Here is a 13,852-nt window from a genome sequence, read left to right on the forward strand (position 1 = left end):
TGAGGCAGACTCTCTAACTGAGATCTGCAAGGAAGGAGCATTTCTGCTGAACGTTGAGACTGAAGGATATGTTTCAAAGGTAGATAACTCAGATGGAGATTTATTAAAAGGGAGGCTTCTGGTTCTATGAATGATCTCAGTTTCTAACATTTTTTCCATAAAGCACCAGAGCAGAGATTGTTAGCTGCCACTGGAAATGCTGGATGTCAGCAGGATGGTTTTCATTCAGTGGGCTATTGGCTATGGAAAGAATCAGGATCATTCAAAAGTTAGATGAATTATAAAGAAAATTTTTTGCACGTACAAGGAGACAAGAAGCAAATGCAATTATTGTAGGCAACCTCAGATGAACAGTCTGCAGAGAACATTTGTCTAAATGGGTTCCTTTAGTCGAGACTTAGTATATTCTGAAAAGTGATTCCACATTTAATGATTTATTGTCAAGAAGGCAGGGCATCTAAATTAATCTAAGCTTCCATCAATACAACTCTTCACCACCACAGACAATGGGGACCGAAACTAAAAAAAGTCCAAGGTACCCAGTACCACCATTTACATAATGCAGTTATGCAAAAGCAGGACTGTTTGATATAATTCTTATTGCCAAAGGTCAATGAGTTAGTGCAATTTCCTATACATGAACTATAAGAGTAGAGTAAACGTGTCCCTGGGTCACATAGCCTCATGAGAATGAGCGAGGGGACAATCACGGGTTTGTGAACTGCTACCATTCACAAGCCTTATGGTCAGTGGACCACAGTGAGGGTACCCTGCATTTTGGAGAACACCCATTTAGAGAAGCAATAAAGAAAAAGTCATTTGGCAGGATTTCAGGATTAGAGGTGCAGCTAAACCGAGCCCTAATAATATCTGACAAGATAGCATGGACTGAAACAACAAACTATTCACCTTTATTCTAATAGCTTTCAGCAAGCATTGGTACAAATTGGCCAAGGTATGAACAGTCAAAGTTCAAGGAGGAACTAGGTAGATTTTTTTTTGGTGGAAGAGGTGTAAATATCTACTTTTTACACAGAAAATATACTGCAGAAGCAGATCATTAGACATAATTAGGTGGTTACTTTGACTCTGCCTTTCAGCATCTCTTTCTATTCCTTTCTTACTCAGGTATCCACTCATTTCTTGGAACATAGAACAATACAACACAGGAACAGGCCCTTCTGCCCACCATGATGCCAAACTAACTAATCATCTGCCTGCACGTGGTCCATATCCCTCTATTCCCTGCCTGTTAATATATCTGTCCAAATGCCTCTTAAACGTTGCTGCTTCGACCACCTCCCCTGGCAGCATATTCCAGGCACCTACTGTGTAAACAGAAACTTGCCTTGCACACCTCCTTTACACTTTCCCCCTCTCACCTTAAACCTATGCCCTCTAGGATTTGACTGTTCCACCCTGATCTGATTCTGGTCCTGGCAAAAAGACTAACTATCTACCCTACCTATGCTTCTCTCAATTTTATACACTTCTATCAGGCCCGTCAGCCTGACCCTCCAGAGAAGACAATCCAAGTTTGTCCAATCTCCAATCCAGGCAATACGCCGGTAAACCACTTCTTCACCCTCCCCAAAGCCTCCACATCTTGTAGTGTGGGCACTAGAACTGCACACAACTTTAGAAGGTATCAATGAAATTTGCCTCACCCACACCCTTCGGCTACAACATGCATATCCTAACCTTAGAGTAATTTTTTTCCCTTATTTCTCTATTGAATAATTAGTACCAATCATGTATTAGGTTTTCTCACAACCTATTAATAATAATTTTAAAGACTGCTTTCAGGTCTCTTCTAATTTTCTTTTCTTTTCTAAAAAGTAACCCAACCTGTTCAAATCTTCTTGCAACAGTGCAAGATCCCATTTTAAGAGGTTATTTGCACAAATTATAATTAATGTTTTTTCCAAAATTTCTAAGTACCTTCTTTTTGCATGAAGACCAGAACTGTATAGTGTAGTTTAATTAGGACCCAAACCCTTAGAGTTTAAAGAAACCACAACTTTTGAATTCAACAACTGTAAAAATGAACCACAGTGTTTTGTTATTATTTTAATTGCTTTTCTGACCTATGGTGGTACTTTTAATATTTGGCTCACCAGTATGAGACTTGATGCATTATCAGATGAGATGTTAAATCAAGTCTCTGTTAATTCCAAAGTAGATGTAATAGATAAATTTAAATGGCAGATGAGTTTTAGCTATTCCTTGGCCAATATTAATCCCTCAATTTGTGTGACCGGGACAGATTCTCACAGTAGCTTTTGTGAGAGCTTCCCATGTATAAATTGGTTGCTATGTTCCTTAAATTGCATCTATGATTCCAAGACTATTAATTCATCTGCACAACACTTTGGGACATCTGGATGTTCTAAAAGTTGATACACAGATTTCTTCCATTCTTTTACTCATTTTCCATGGTGTAGATAGTATTTGTTAAAACTTCAATTTCCTCTTTTCCCACTTATCAATTTAAAATTTGAGCTTAGGTTTGGGATGAATGGGCCAAAACAATCCTTTCAAAACATTCTCATTTTATCATATTTTTAAAAATCTTTCACTATATACGAAGTGTGCAATACCATCAATAGGAGCCAAACATCAGTTTTAATTTTGGAAAAGAAGAGAGATCCTATATGCGACTAATCAACATTTTAACAATTAAGGATGGCACAGTAGTGCAGCTGGAGCCACTGGTACACAGCGCCAGAGACCGGGTTCAATCCTGACCTTTGCTGCTGTGTGGAGTTTGTATGTTCTCTGTGACCAGGTGGGTTTTCTCCAGGTGCTGTGGCTCCCTCTCACATCCCAAAGGCATGCAGGTTGGTAGGTTAATTGGCCCTGGTGTGGTAATGTGGGGAGAATAAACAATGGGATTAATGTAGGGTTAGTGTAAATGGGTGGTTGACGGTGGGCCAAAGGGCCTGCTTCTGAGCTGTATCCCTCTGTGACTAATTGAAACTTTTCAATATGCAAGAAAGGAAACTAGAGGAAGGTGGGTGTGACAAAGGGAAGGAACATGTTGTACAGGGATACAGTAAACACAGCAAGCAAGAAAGAGGATCAGCGTGGAGTGTAATGCACTGCCTGATGTTCTGCAACTACGAGGAATGTAACTATAAGGAATATAACTATAAGGAATATAAAGGAAGATAAAATAGGGACTCAACGTGCATGCATGACTGCTCAAATATTCAAAGACATTTAATAAGGATTCCTCTGTATGTGTGGAACTGCTCAGTTGAACACAGAATACATCAGAAGTTTGATTTAATTTCTACTGCAATGCAAATAAAAGCAGTTTGTTTTTAAAAAGTAAATTTGGTTCACAGAAACAGCACCTTTGGCAATTCAGCACTCTTTCAGTATGGTGCTAGCCTAGTTAGTGTATTTCTTAATATTATCCAAATACTACCATAGTATTTCTTAATCAAGAGCCAAGGTCGTTATCAACTGAGCCAAAGCAACATTTAGGATTTATCAGGAATCTGTTCCTGCTTGAATGACCTGGAAGTTGAAATTGCATTTGAAAGTTTCATGGACAGATCAGCCCTCAGGTTTAATGTCTGCTTAATCTAAAGGTATTACCATGTTCCAAAGTATAAAAGGTAATGAAGATACACTAGGAAACCCACTAAATTCTGTGACTACATTGCTGCACAATGCTTCATTTCAGTGGTTCACTCACCTTTGTACCCGCTCCACCATGTGTGCTACCAGTTTATCTGAAATGCCCGGACAGGATTCCTCTGCCAGATTAAAAGCATTCTCCAGCTCTTCAATGGCACCCAGATTCCCACCACTGACTTTGTGCTTCTCTTGTAGCTTCACCAAAACAAAACATTTTGAACAACATGCCAACATCAGACAAAAGCAACTAACTTCAAGTAGGTAAAGGATGGGACTTCCGCCAAGGATCAAAACTAAAACAGGTGATCAGGGCAGGGAAAATAAAACTTCTTGCTATTTCTATGGAGCGTATTACCTTGATATAAAAAAATTTACTATACCACTAAGCTGACTTGACAAATCTAGTTTAACACAAGTTTCATTATAACTGAAGTTATCAACAGGTATCTTACAATGTTAACGGCACCTCAAAAAAATACACCAGTATTTTAACAAATGCAGATAGTTAGAATAAAACGTTTCAAATAATGAAGGAAAATATATGTCAGATCTATGACATCTGAAAAACAGAAGAGAATTGGGGTGATATTCTGGGTGCTATGTCAATAGACTAGATTTATGAGGGTGCTGCCAGGACTTGAGGATCTGAGTTACAGGAAGAGGTTGGGCAGGTAAGGACTTTATTCCTTGGAGTGTAGGAGATTGAGGGGTGACCTTATCGGGGTGCATAAAATTAGGAGGGGTATTGATAGTGTGAATGCACATAGTCTTTCTCCCCAGGGAAGGGGAACTAAAAACTAGACAGAAGAGGTTTAAAGTGAGAGGTGAAAGATCTAAAAAGGGACCCAAGGGGCAACTTCTTCACACACAGGTGGCGTGTGTATATGGAATAAGCTGCCAGAGAAAATCAATAAGGCAGGTATAACAACAACATTTAAAAGACATTTGGATAAGTACATGGATAGGAGGGGTTTGGAGGGATAAGGGACAAATCCAGGCAACTGGGACTAGCTTGGTGGGCACCATGGGTGGCATGGATGAGTTGGGCTGAAGGCCCCATTTCCATGCTGTATTACTCTATGACTAATGGCCTTCCACTTGTGTAAGGAGTCCGTACAATTCCCTTCCCAATCAGCTTCATTCGGGTATCTCACCCAATCGATAGTCTCCATTTATAAATGAGCTTAATACAAGAAGTCAGACGTCCCAGTCCAGACAAGGCTATGGAATTGGTTTTCTGATCTATGTGCCTCAGCACCTTCTATGTAGTGTTTTTACGCAGATAGAGCATTCTTTGAATGCAGTGAGGATTAATACACTAGTGTTTCTCCTCAGACATCTGGGTATATACCTAGACCATGGACGGAACCAAGAGGATATGGTTGGTTAAATTTTTATTTATTCAGCTTGGGTATGAATGCAGCTTGCTTTGTGGAGAGAGGAGTGAAAGCAAGTTGTCTCTCTGCTGAGTGCAACAGTCCTTGATAAAATGAGTTCTTTGATCTCAGCTCTACGTAACACATACATAACTTGCATAAGAATACAAGCCGGCTTTTGAATGATTAGATTTGCTCTAGTAACTCTGAAGGTTCTCCATGTATAAATATCTGCAATGGAAGCTGGGGGATATCACAGACTTAGTGAAGACAGGAAAGTTGGGCATTTTACCAACTCATTCTTGCACTTACCTTCTGTTGGTATTAATCAATGGTGAAAGAACTTGTGATCTAAAGCTAGTGGTGTAAGCACTAGTGTATCCAAAAGCACCACATAAACACATTGTCACATACAGTACTACATTACCTCTCTGAACATGGGATTGACCAGGGTCGTCAAGCACTTTGACTTTGGCAGTCGCTTCATAGGTTCCGAGGGCTTTATTTAAAAATAACACAAAAGAACAGTGAGCAAACTGAAAGGCAAAATTCCTCACAACTGATCTCAGCCACACTAGTCTCTACTTTGTGCCATGGTCAATGCTTTTGAACTTTCCTCAGAGCTCTAATCTTCCCTCCCTTACCAATGGAACCCAATAAAATTTCCTACCTCTGGTTTGTTCCTTGTACAATATACAGGCTGAGAACCCCAGTTGATGCCACATACTGCTGTGACTTTCAGACCTCATACCCTTGACACCTGTAAATCCATGTTTCCATCTTGGTAACATCACCATACTCTGCCTTGCCTTGGCTGATTGGTTGTTGCAACCCTTTTCTCTCACTAGATGAACTTTCCTCAGATACAGCTGGCTTACCTCCACCCTCAACCTACAATTCAAAACACTACTGCCTGTGTCCTAACTTGCACTGACTTTCATTCACACACGTGCTCACTGATCTATGCTTTCACCTAGTTAAAACAAGCCTTTTTGCATTTTCAAATCCCTTCATGGCCTTAGCTTTCTGCTGTGTGTCTAACTGTCTACAGCTCCACACCAATATATTTCTTGCTCCAATCTAGCCTGGTTTTAATTGCCTGCCACTGGTGTCTGTGCCTTCTGCTATTGAAGCCCTAACCTATTGTTTTCCTTTCCTAAACTTGTCCAATTTGCCACCTCAGATGCTGTACATGTCTTCATTTATAACTGTGCTTAATGGAAGTCAGTCATGCCAATGTAGACAAGGCTATGGAATTGGCTTTCTGATCTGTGTGTCTCAGTACCTTCTACGTAGTGTTTTTATGCAGATGGAGCATTCTTTGAATGCAATGAAGATTCAGTACACAAAGCATTAAAACACTAGTATTTCTCCTCAGACATACTTAGCAGGTCAGGCAGCACTTGTGTTAAGAGAAACAGTTAACATTTCAGGTTCAGGATCCTTTGTCAAAACTTTGAATACAAATATGATGAAGGGTCCCAGACCTGAAACATTAACTACTTCACTTTCCACAGGTGCTGCCTGACCTGCTGAGTGTTTCAAGCAGTTTCTGTTTTTATTTCATATTTCTAGCAAATGCAGTTTTTTTGATTTTCAGCAGAAAAAGTTAGTTTCCAGTAGCCAGCTTCGCTGCTATTGAAAACAAACTTGTTTACTTTCTCAATTCTGTCAAAGGGTCTTGGACCAATAACATTAATGATGTTTCTTTCCACAGAGGCTGCCTGACCTGCTGAATGGTTCCAGCAATTTCTTTTTTGTTTTTAGTTCAATTACGCATTTTGGTGCACATATAGGGATAGAATTTTGATAATCCCACTTGAGTACAAAGCATGGCTTGGAAAGGCATGGGAAGAGAAGTAGGAAGGCCATAACAGTCTCTCCAACTAAAACTCCCTGCTTTGCCTAGGGACGAGAAAAATAAATCCATATCTTTCCAGCAACAGAGTTAAAGGAGTGCTCTAAGTTTAAAAAAAATATCCATTAGATTCTACCATGCAAGTTCTCAGAGTATTACTGTGGATACTGCCTAACTCACTTATTGCTGTAATGCTAGTGAGAAGGTGCTAGATGTATACAGACCTACCTTCTGAGAACTCTGTACAGGCATTCCGTTTTGCAACTTGCTTAAGGTGCTGGGACGTACGGTGGGGAAAGTCCAAACTGGACACTGATCTCTTTCCTCTGCATCAGCTTCACTGTAGACAGATAGCAAGTTCCTGTGAAAATGCTTGTCCTCAAACCCACACAGAGATCTTTGGTTCATCTTTATTAAATAACTTCAATATTTCTAGTCATTCACACACCAGAGGCATGCAGGTTTATGACAGCACCAACAGGGACTTGAGGTATTACATCACCTCACCAACCACAAATACCAGCAAACTTCCAGATTCAACTGCAGGTCTTCCTTCTGTACTCTTCCTCATGAAATGAATCCCAGTGTTTTGCTTTCATTTTCATGTTAACCTACATTGCTACTTATGACGATTTCTGTATCTGCTCTTTTCCTCTGTCAAAAGGTGCCATCTCACACTTACCTATATTTAAATTCATTTCACATTTACACATCCATTCCATAACTTTATAAACTGTGCTCACATTAACAGGAATACACTTGAGATCAAATATACAGAAATAATTGAAGAGAAAAGAACCAGATATTTAACAATTCTAAACCAATAGTGAAACAGAGGAAACTGATTATTTGATTGCGCAGAATATTTCTGACAAACTAATGAACAGAAAGGGGCATTAAGCTTAAGCAAAGTGCACCTTGAAATAACATGGTGTTTCTTTAAATCTACCACACCTTCAGGTTAGACTGAATGCAGGAACACCATTCAGTTGTAGTGTACCCCTCCTTCCCCACCCATCATGCCCAAATATGGGGATACTTACAGATCGGAGTCTTCGGAACTGGACTCCTCACCGTGACCTTCCGATTTCCAGCGCTTGTAGCGGTCGATTAGTTCTGTTAGGTAGGAGGTTTTCTTTGTGTATCGCTGGATGTACTTGTGTTTCAGAAGCTCTTTTGCTGTTGGTCTCTAGGATTTGAAACCAGACGTTTATAGTCCTAGGACTTCATCTCCAGCACCACTTGCAATGTTTTTTGTTTCTCACTTTCCAGTCACATGGTTTTTAGCCTCCCTCTCAGTTTAGTGCTCAGAGCATTCTTTTGGCTTAATCTCTTCAATTAACCTTCACACTCCAACTCAATGCTACTGATGATCTATGACTCCCTTAAAACCTTGTATTATATTCTCAAATATTCCTGTTGATAACACTATGACTAAAATTATTCCATACATCCAATTAAGGTTAATAGATACAGTCAGACAAAACACAAAAAACACACTTCCTAACTTTATGCAAAGTTACCAAAGCTAGCCTGAATCTTCAACAAATAAGGTGAAGCCACTTTTAGTATGGCTTGCCACTTTAACAGATATCATTCTGCAGAGCAAGGATAACTTACATTTACATAACACCTTTAATGTAGCAAGATATCCCACAATACCTCCCAGGAGCATTATCAAAAACTAATAATAAGCCACAGAAGGAAATATTAATCAGATGACTGAAAGTTTGGTCAAATATGTTTTAAAAAGCATCTATAGAGGAAAGAGAAGCAGATGCCCATGGAAGTTTCGGGAGGTAATTCCAGCTTGGTAAATTTTTCTTTAAGTGCGTTACTGACACGGCCAACATTTGGGCAGCCCTAATTGCCCCTGAGAAGGTGCTGAGAACTATTGTCTTGAACTACAGTAGTCAATGTGACATTCCCACAGTGCTGTTAGAGGAGTTCCAGAATAGTATACACTAGTCACTTTGTGCCTCAAGGAAGTGATCAAGTTTTTGAGGGGTAGATGGTGTATTAGTCAAGAAGATTGATTTGGCTTGATTGGTGTCAAGCTTCACTAGCTGTTCTTGGAACAGCACACCTAGAAAGTATTCCATCACACTCCTGAATTGTGCTGGGAAAGGCTTTGAAGAGACATTTCCCGACTCCGATTTTTGTTTCTTCCAACCCCCAGCACCCCCATGCACTGTATTTGTCTGGCTAGTTCCATTATGTTTCTGGTCATTGGTGACTCCCAGGATATTGATGATGGGGATTTGATATTTGTAATTAAGGGGAGGTGGTTGTGTGGCTTGGATGAAGCTCACCACTTTTGAGCTCAAGCCTGAAGGATGTCCAGGTCTTGCTGCATGTGAGCATCAGTACCTGAGGAGTTCTGAATATTACTTAATCATCAGCTAACATTTTAAACGCTTATCTTAAAATGGTGGGGGGGGGGGGGGGGGTCACTGATGAAGCAGCTTAATTGGGTGGACCTCAAACACTCTCCCTTGGGACAGATGTAGCAACGTCTTGGGGCCAAGGTGATTTGCCTCCTCAAATCCCTAAGTAGCTTCTATTCTGCAACACATTAACCTAGACAATGGAAAATTTCCCTGGTTCCCGTTTACTTCCATTTTACTTGGGTTTCTTGTTGCTACACAATTATATTCTGCCTTGATGTCAAAAGCCATCAGTCTCTGCCCTTTTCTACATGCTTCGGGCAAGGATGTGCTGAGGTATGCAGTTATCTGATCCTCGCAAAACCTAATATCAGAAGACATGAGGTTAATGGTGAGTAAATGCATCCAACACCTTGAGAGCAGATTAATGGAGTGGTTAAGTGGCTAGGTAAGACTTATCTTTTACATCTTCCCCTAGACATAACCATACAATTTCTCTCCACATTGGATAGATGCCAACGTTACAGGTGTATTGAAACAGCTTGACTAGAGACACAGCTTATTCTAAAGGATAGATCTTCTGCACTACTGTCAAAATATTGTTGAAGTCCATAAGCTTCATTGTACTTAGTGTGCTCAATACTTGATGTCATTTGCAAATTGGCTGAAAATTGGGTTTGTGAAGGAGATAATAAGAGGGATAGTCTATATGGCACCTCTGGCTGAAAATGGTAGCCAACAATTTAAACAGTCTTTAGCACTTTTGATTATTTTGGCTAAGTACACAAGGCTTTTAACCGAACATCAAAAACCTTTTGCTCTTCCAGATCTGAAAATATTCTGGTTTGATTCAGCCAAATTTGACGTTTTCATACATTCTCATATTGACTGTTTGAGACTCCTTGTCTTTCTAGCTTTATAATTTTTGCAGAAACACAAACACAACTTACTTCACCTCCGAACTTAGTGTCATCTGTAAAGAGACACACAACTGTCCTTATGCAAGTAGTGAAAAGCTGAAAAGTACTTCACGTTGCCTCTGTACATGAATGCTCTGAAGGGTCCAGCCATTCACTGTACACTTTCATTTACAGTTGACATCCCAAAGTGCAACACCTCACACTCATCTGGATTAAACTCCATCTGCCATTTCTCTGCCCATATTTCCACTTGTTCTATATCCTGCTGTATCCTCTGACAACCTTTCTCACTCTCCACAACTCCACCATTTTTGTGTCTTCTGAGAACTTACTAATCAGTCCACCTAAATTTTCATCCAAATCATTTGTGTATATATACACATATACACATACCTCTCTCTCTCTCTCACACACACACAATCAGAGGTCCCAGCACTGATCCCTGTAGAACACCAGTGGTCACAGATCTCCAGTCAGAATAATACCTGTCTACCACTACCCTGTTTTCTATGGTCAAGCCAATTTTGAATTCAATCTACCAAGTCTCTGTGGATCCTAGGTGCCTCAATCTTCTGGATCAGCCTCCATGAGTTACCTTGTTGAATGCTTCATTTAAAGCCCCGGTATACAATGTCCACTGCCCTATCCTCATTGATCATCTTCGTCATCTCCTCAAAAAACTCAATCAAGTTTGTAAAACTATGACCTCCCCCACACAAAGCCATGCTGAATATCCCTAATAAAACCATGCACTTCCAGATATGAGAAAATCCTAACCCAAAAATCCTTTCCAATAATTTCCCTACCACTGATATAAGGCTCATGGCCCTATAATTTCCTGGCTTGTCCCAACTGCCTTTCTTAAACAAGGGAACACTGGTTATTGTCCAGTCCTCCAGAATGTCACCCGTGGTCCTGAAGGTCTGTTTATCCATTTTTCTTTTTGCATTTTCATTACTTTAAAATTTACTGCCTCTATTTAGTTCCTCCACTTGACATTTTTAAGTTCCTTCTACTAGTGGTATATCATTCTCTTCCTCCATTTAAAAATACATAAAACACTTAACTATTTTTCCATTTCCTTATTACCAATTATGGTTATGCCTATATTTCTGTTTAATGGGCCCTCATTCTTCTATCACTCAATTCATTTAATTTACATTCTGATAGCTTTAAAGGTTCTTGCAATATTTTCTTCATACGGCTTCTTGTACATTTTTTTGTTTCCTTTGATGCTTATTACAGCTTTCCATGTGTCCTCTTTTTCTTTTACCTCTAAAGCTTTTCTTAGCGTTATACTGCTTTCTACTTCATTTTATGGATCACTATTGTCCAACTACACAAATTCAGCTATGTAAAAATATTGGCGCAGACTAGCTTACTGTCATTAGCTGAAGGAAGTTGTTCACAATAAGAAATTGGATAATAAACCATTTAGTCAAAGGGACCCAAATAGATAGAATATCTATTCCACTATTCTGTCCCTGCATCACACACTACCTTCACAATCTCCATATGAACCCTCGGAGGTCCAACATATGAAGACAATACTTGGTGCACTACAAGCAAAACTGGCTGAAACAACTGGTGCATTAGAACATTTTATGTGATAGGAAGGGGGAGGGTGGGACACAGATGGATTTCTGCTCCCCACTGCCATCCAGTAACATCTGTTGGAAAGTACTGTATATGGGCACATGAAGAAACTAGAATCATCATACTCGATCTGTGATAATTTCCTGGAAAGGAAATGGGAAGCAGGCAGTACATACAGAACCAAAGTGGAGAAATTCTGAACACCAAGCATATGTATAATTACTTTTGAACTATTGCCCCACCCCAATTTTTCTAATACAATGCACATCAACTTTAACATTATTTGTTCGTTTAACAAACTGGTTTTTCTACATTCATGTACTGGACTGCACAACCTCACACTTATAATCTTTACACTATTGCAGATCTTAGATCTTTATTTCATCATTCTCTCATCTTGGTAACAACAGAGCAACAGCTCAAGCACTTCTCTATTTAAGGCCTTTGCTTAACACGTCTTGGCTTGATGGTAGACCTGATGCCTCAAAGTAAAAAGACTGTAAATTCAAACCTCACTCACCACACATAACTTCAGCCTTTATTTAATGCAGTGTTTGGGCTACACATTCAGATGCACCGTCCTCAGATAAGAAGTAAACTTTGTTTCTGCTCAGGTGAATAAAGGATTTCACAGCACAACCTGAAGTGGATTGGTCTCCATGTCCTAGCCAACATTTATCAATGAATTCTGCCAAAACATGTTATCTGGCATCTACCACACTACATCAGAGCTTGGAATGTATAAACTGGCTGCTATATTTCTTTACAATATTGACCACACTTCAAAGTAATTTGTGGGATATAAAGTGCTCGATGTCCTTTGAAAACATCAGATGCTTTGTAATTACAAACTTTTTTCCATTTAATTTTTCATAAACACAGTCATTGGACACACACCTCTGCACGTGACAGCATAAACTACACAAATTCTGGACCATTCAGATTACTTCCTTCAAAACAAACCAGCCCTACTTACAAATTTGGGGTCCTTGTTGAGGCAAGCCTCTACAAATTCTTTGAAGGGCTTGCTGTAATTCCCTTCCAGAGTTGGGGGGTTGTTCTTTGGAATGAGGAATAGAACTCGCATAGGATGTAAATCCGAGTTCGGCGGCTCCCCCTTCGCTAATTCAATTGCAGTTATTCCAAGGGACCAGATGTCTGCCTGAAAATTAACGTCAGAGAATGAGAAACTCTATTAAAAAAAAGACTAGTTTCCTACATCAGTTTACATTTGGCAACTTTTCTACTTACAAGGATAGATACTGGAGGAACAGACTAAAAAACTGCACACGAAAATATTGTTATTTTAAAAACTGGTACTGTCTCAGCTTTTAAATGAGACATTGCCGTGGAAGTCATTCAGTAGAGCTTACCAAAGCATGGATTTCAAAATTAACTAATCTTGCACACTGCCCTGGCTTGCCTCTGTGGTCACTACATCTCTCAGTTGGGTGTAGATTTGCCAGGTGTCAATCTCTAAACCACAGAACCATTCCTAATTCACCTGCTATTTCTAGTCTAGCAGAGCAGAGACGGGACTTCGTTCATTGTTGAATCTGTTAATTCTAAAGAACACTCTGGGTTCATTAGACGGCAATGTATGAAAGAGAGCCAAACTCTGCCAGAAATGTTCACAAATTGGGAGCTCATTTTGCTCAAGTCTCATCCTTCGGTTTACTTCATTTACAAGAATAATCAAGTTTAATCTGTTTACTCGTGAGGTGGGAAGTTTTGCTTTGTATATTTTCCCCCTTCAGGTTTCCCTGCTCCTATGATCTTTGTGGCATGAAGTTATCTTGATACTTATCAGTTATTAAAACTTATGTTAATTGGGCCTTCAACCAACTTGATAGCAAGGCAGAATGAAGTAACTTCTAGAGTGATCCAGTTATCTAACTGCGACACTGATGAATAACAGATTCAATTAAAAAAAGGGAAACAAAGAAACAAAAAAAAAGGTACAAGAATGTAAGCCAGATACAGAAAGTGATGCGGGAGAGAGAAAAGGAACGTCCACTCAAAAGGGAACCACATGCACAAATGGGAGGAAAGGACAAAAAAGAAATG

General features: G+C 39.6%; 1 protein-coding gene across 2 annotated transcripts in view; it reads right to left on the minus strand.

The window, feature by feature from the left end:
- The window catches only part of stk25b (serine/threonine kinase 25b), a 48,126-nt gene that overhangs the window by 3,146 nt on the left and 31,128 nt on the right, over window positions 1–13,852 (minus strand). The window contains exons 6-10 of one of the 2 annotated variants that reach the window (XM_052018475.1): window positions 12,762–12,947; window positions 7,926–8,071; window positions 7,111–7,222; window positions 5,452–5,523; window positions 3,707–3,843 (exon numbers count right to left, since the gene is read on the minus strand). In XM_052018475.1, the coding sequence (XP_051874435.1) occupies window positions 3,707–3,843; window positions 5,452–5,523; window positions 7,111–7,222; window positions 7,926–8,071; window positions 12,762–12,947 (653 nt within the window). Of the gene's footprint in view, window positions 1–3,702; window positions 3,844–5,451; window positions 5,524–7,110; window positions 7,223–7,925; window positions 8,072–12,761; window positions 12,948–13,852 lie in introns of those variants that run through there. The other variant, XM_052018476.1, reaches the window with a different exon arrangement.

This window comes from Pristis pectinata, chromosome 6, assembly GCF_009764475.1.
Source record: "Pristis pectinata isolate sPriPec2 chromosome 6, sPriPec2.1.pri, whole genome shotgun sequence".
Lineage (NCBI taxonomy): Eukaryota > Metazoa > Chordata > Chondrichthyes > Rhinopristiformes > Pristidae > Pristis > Pristis pectinata.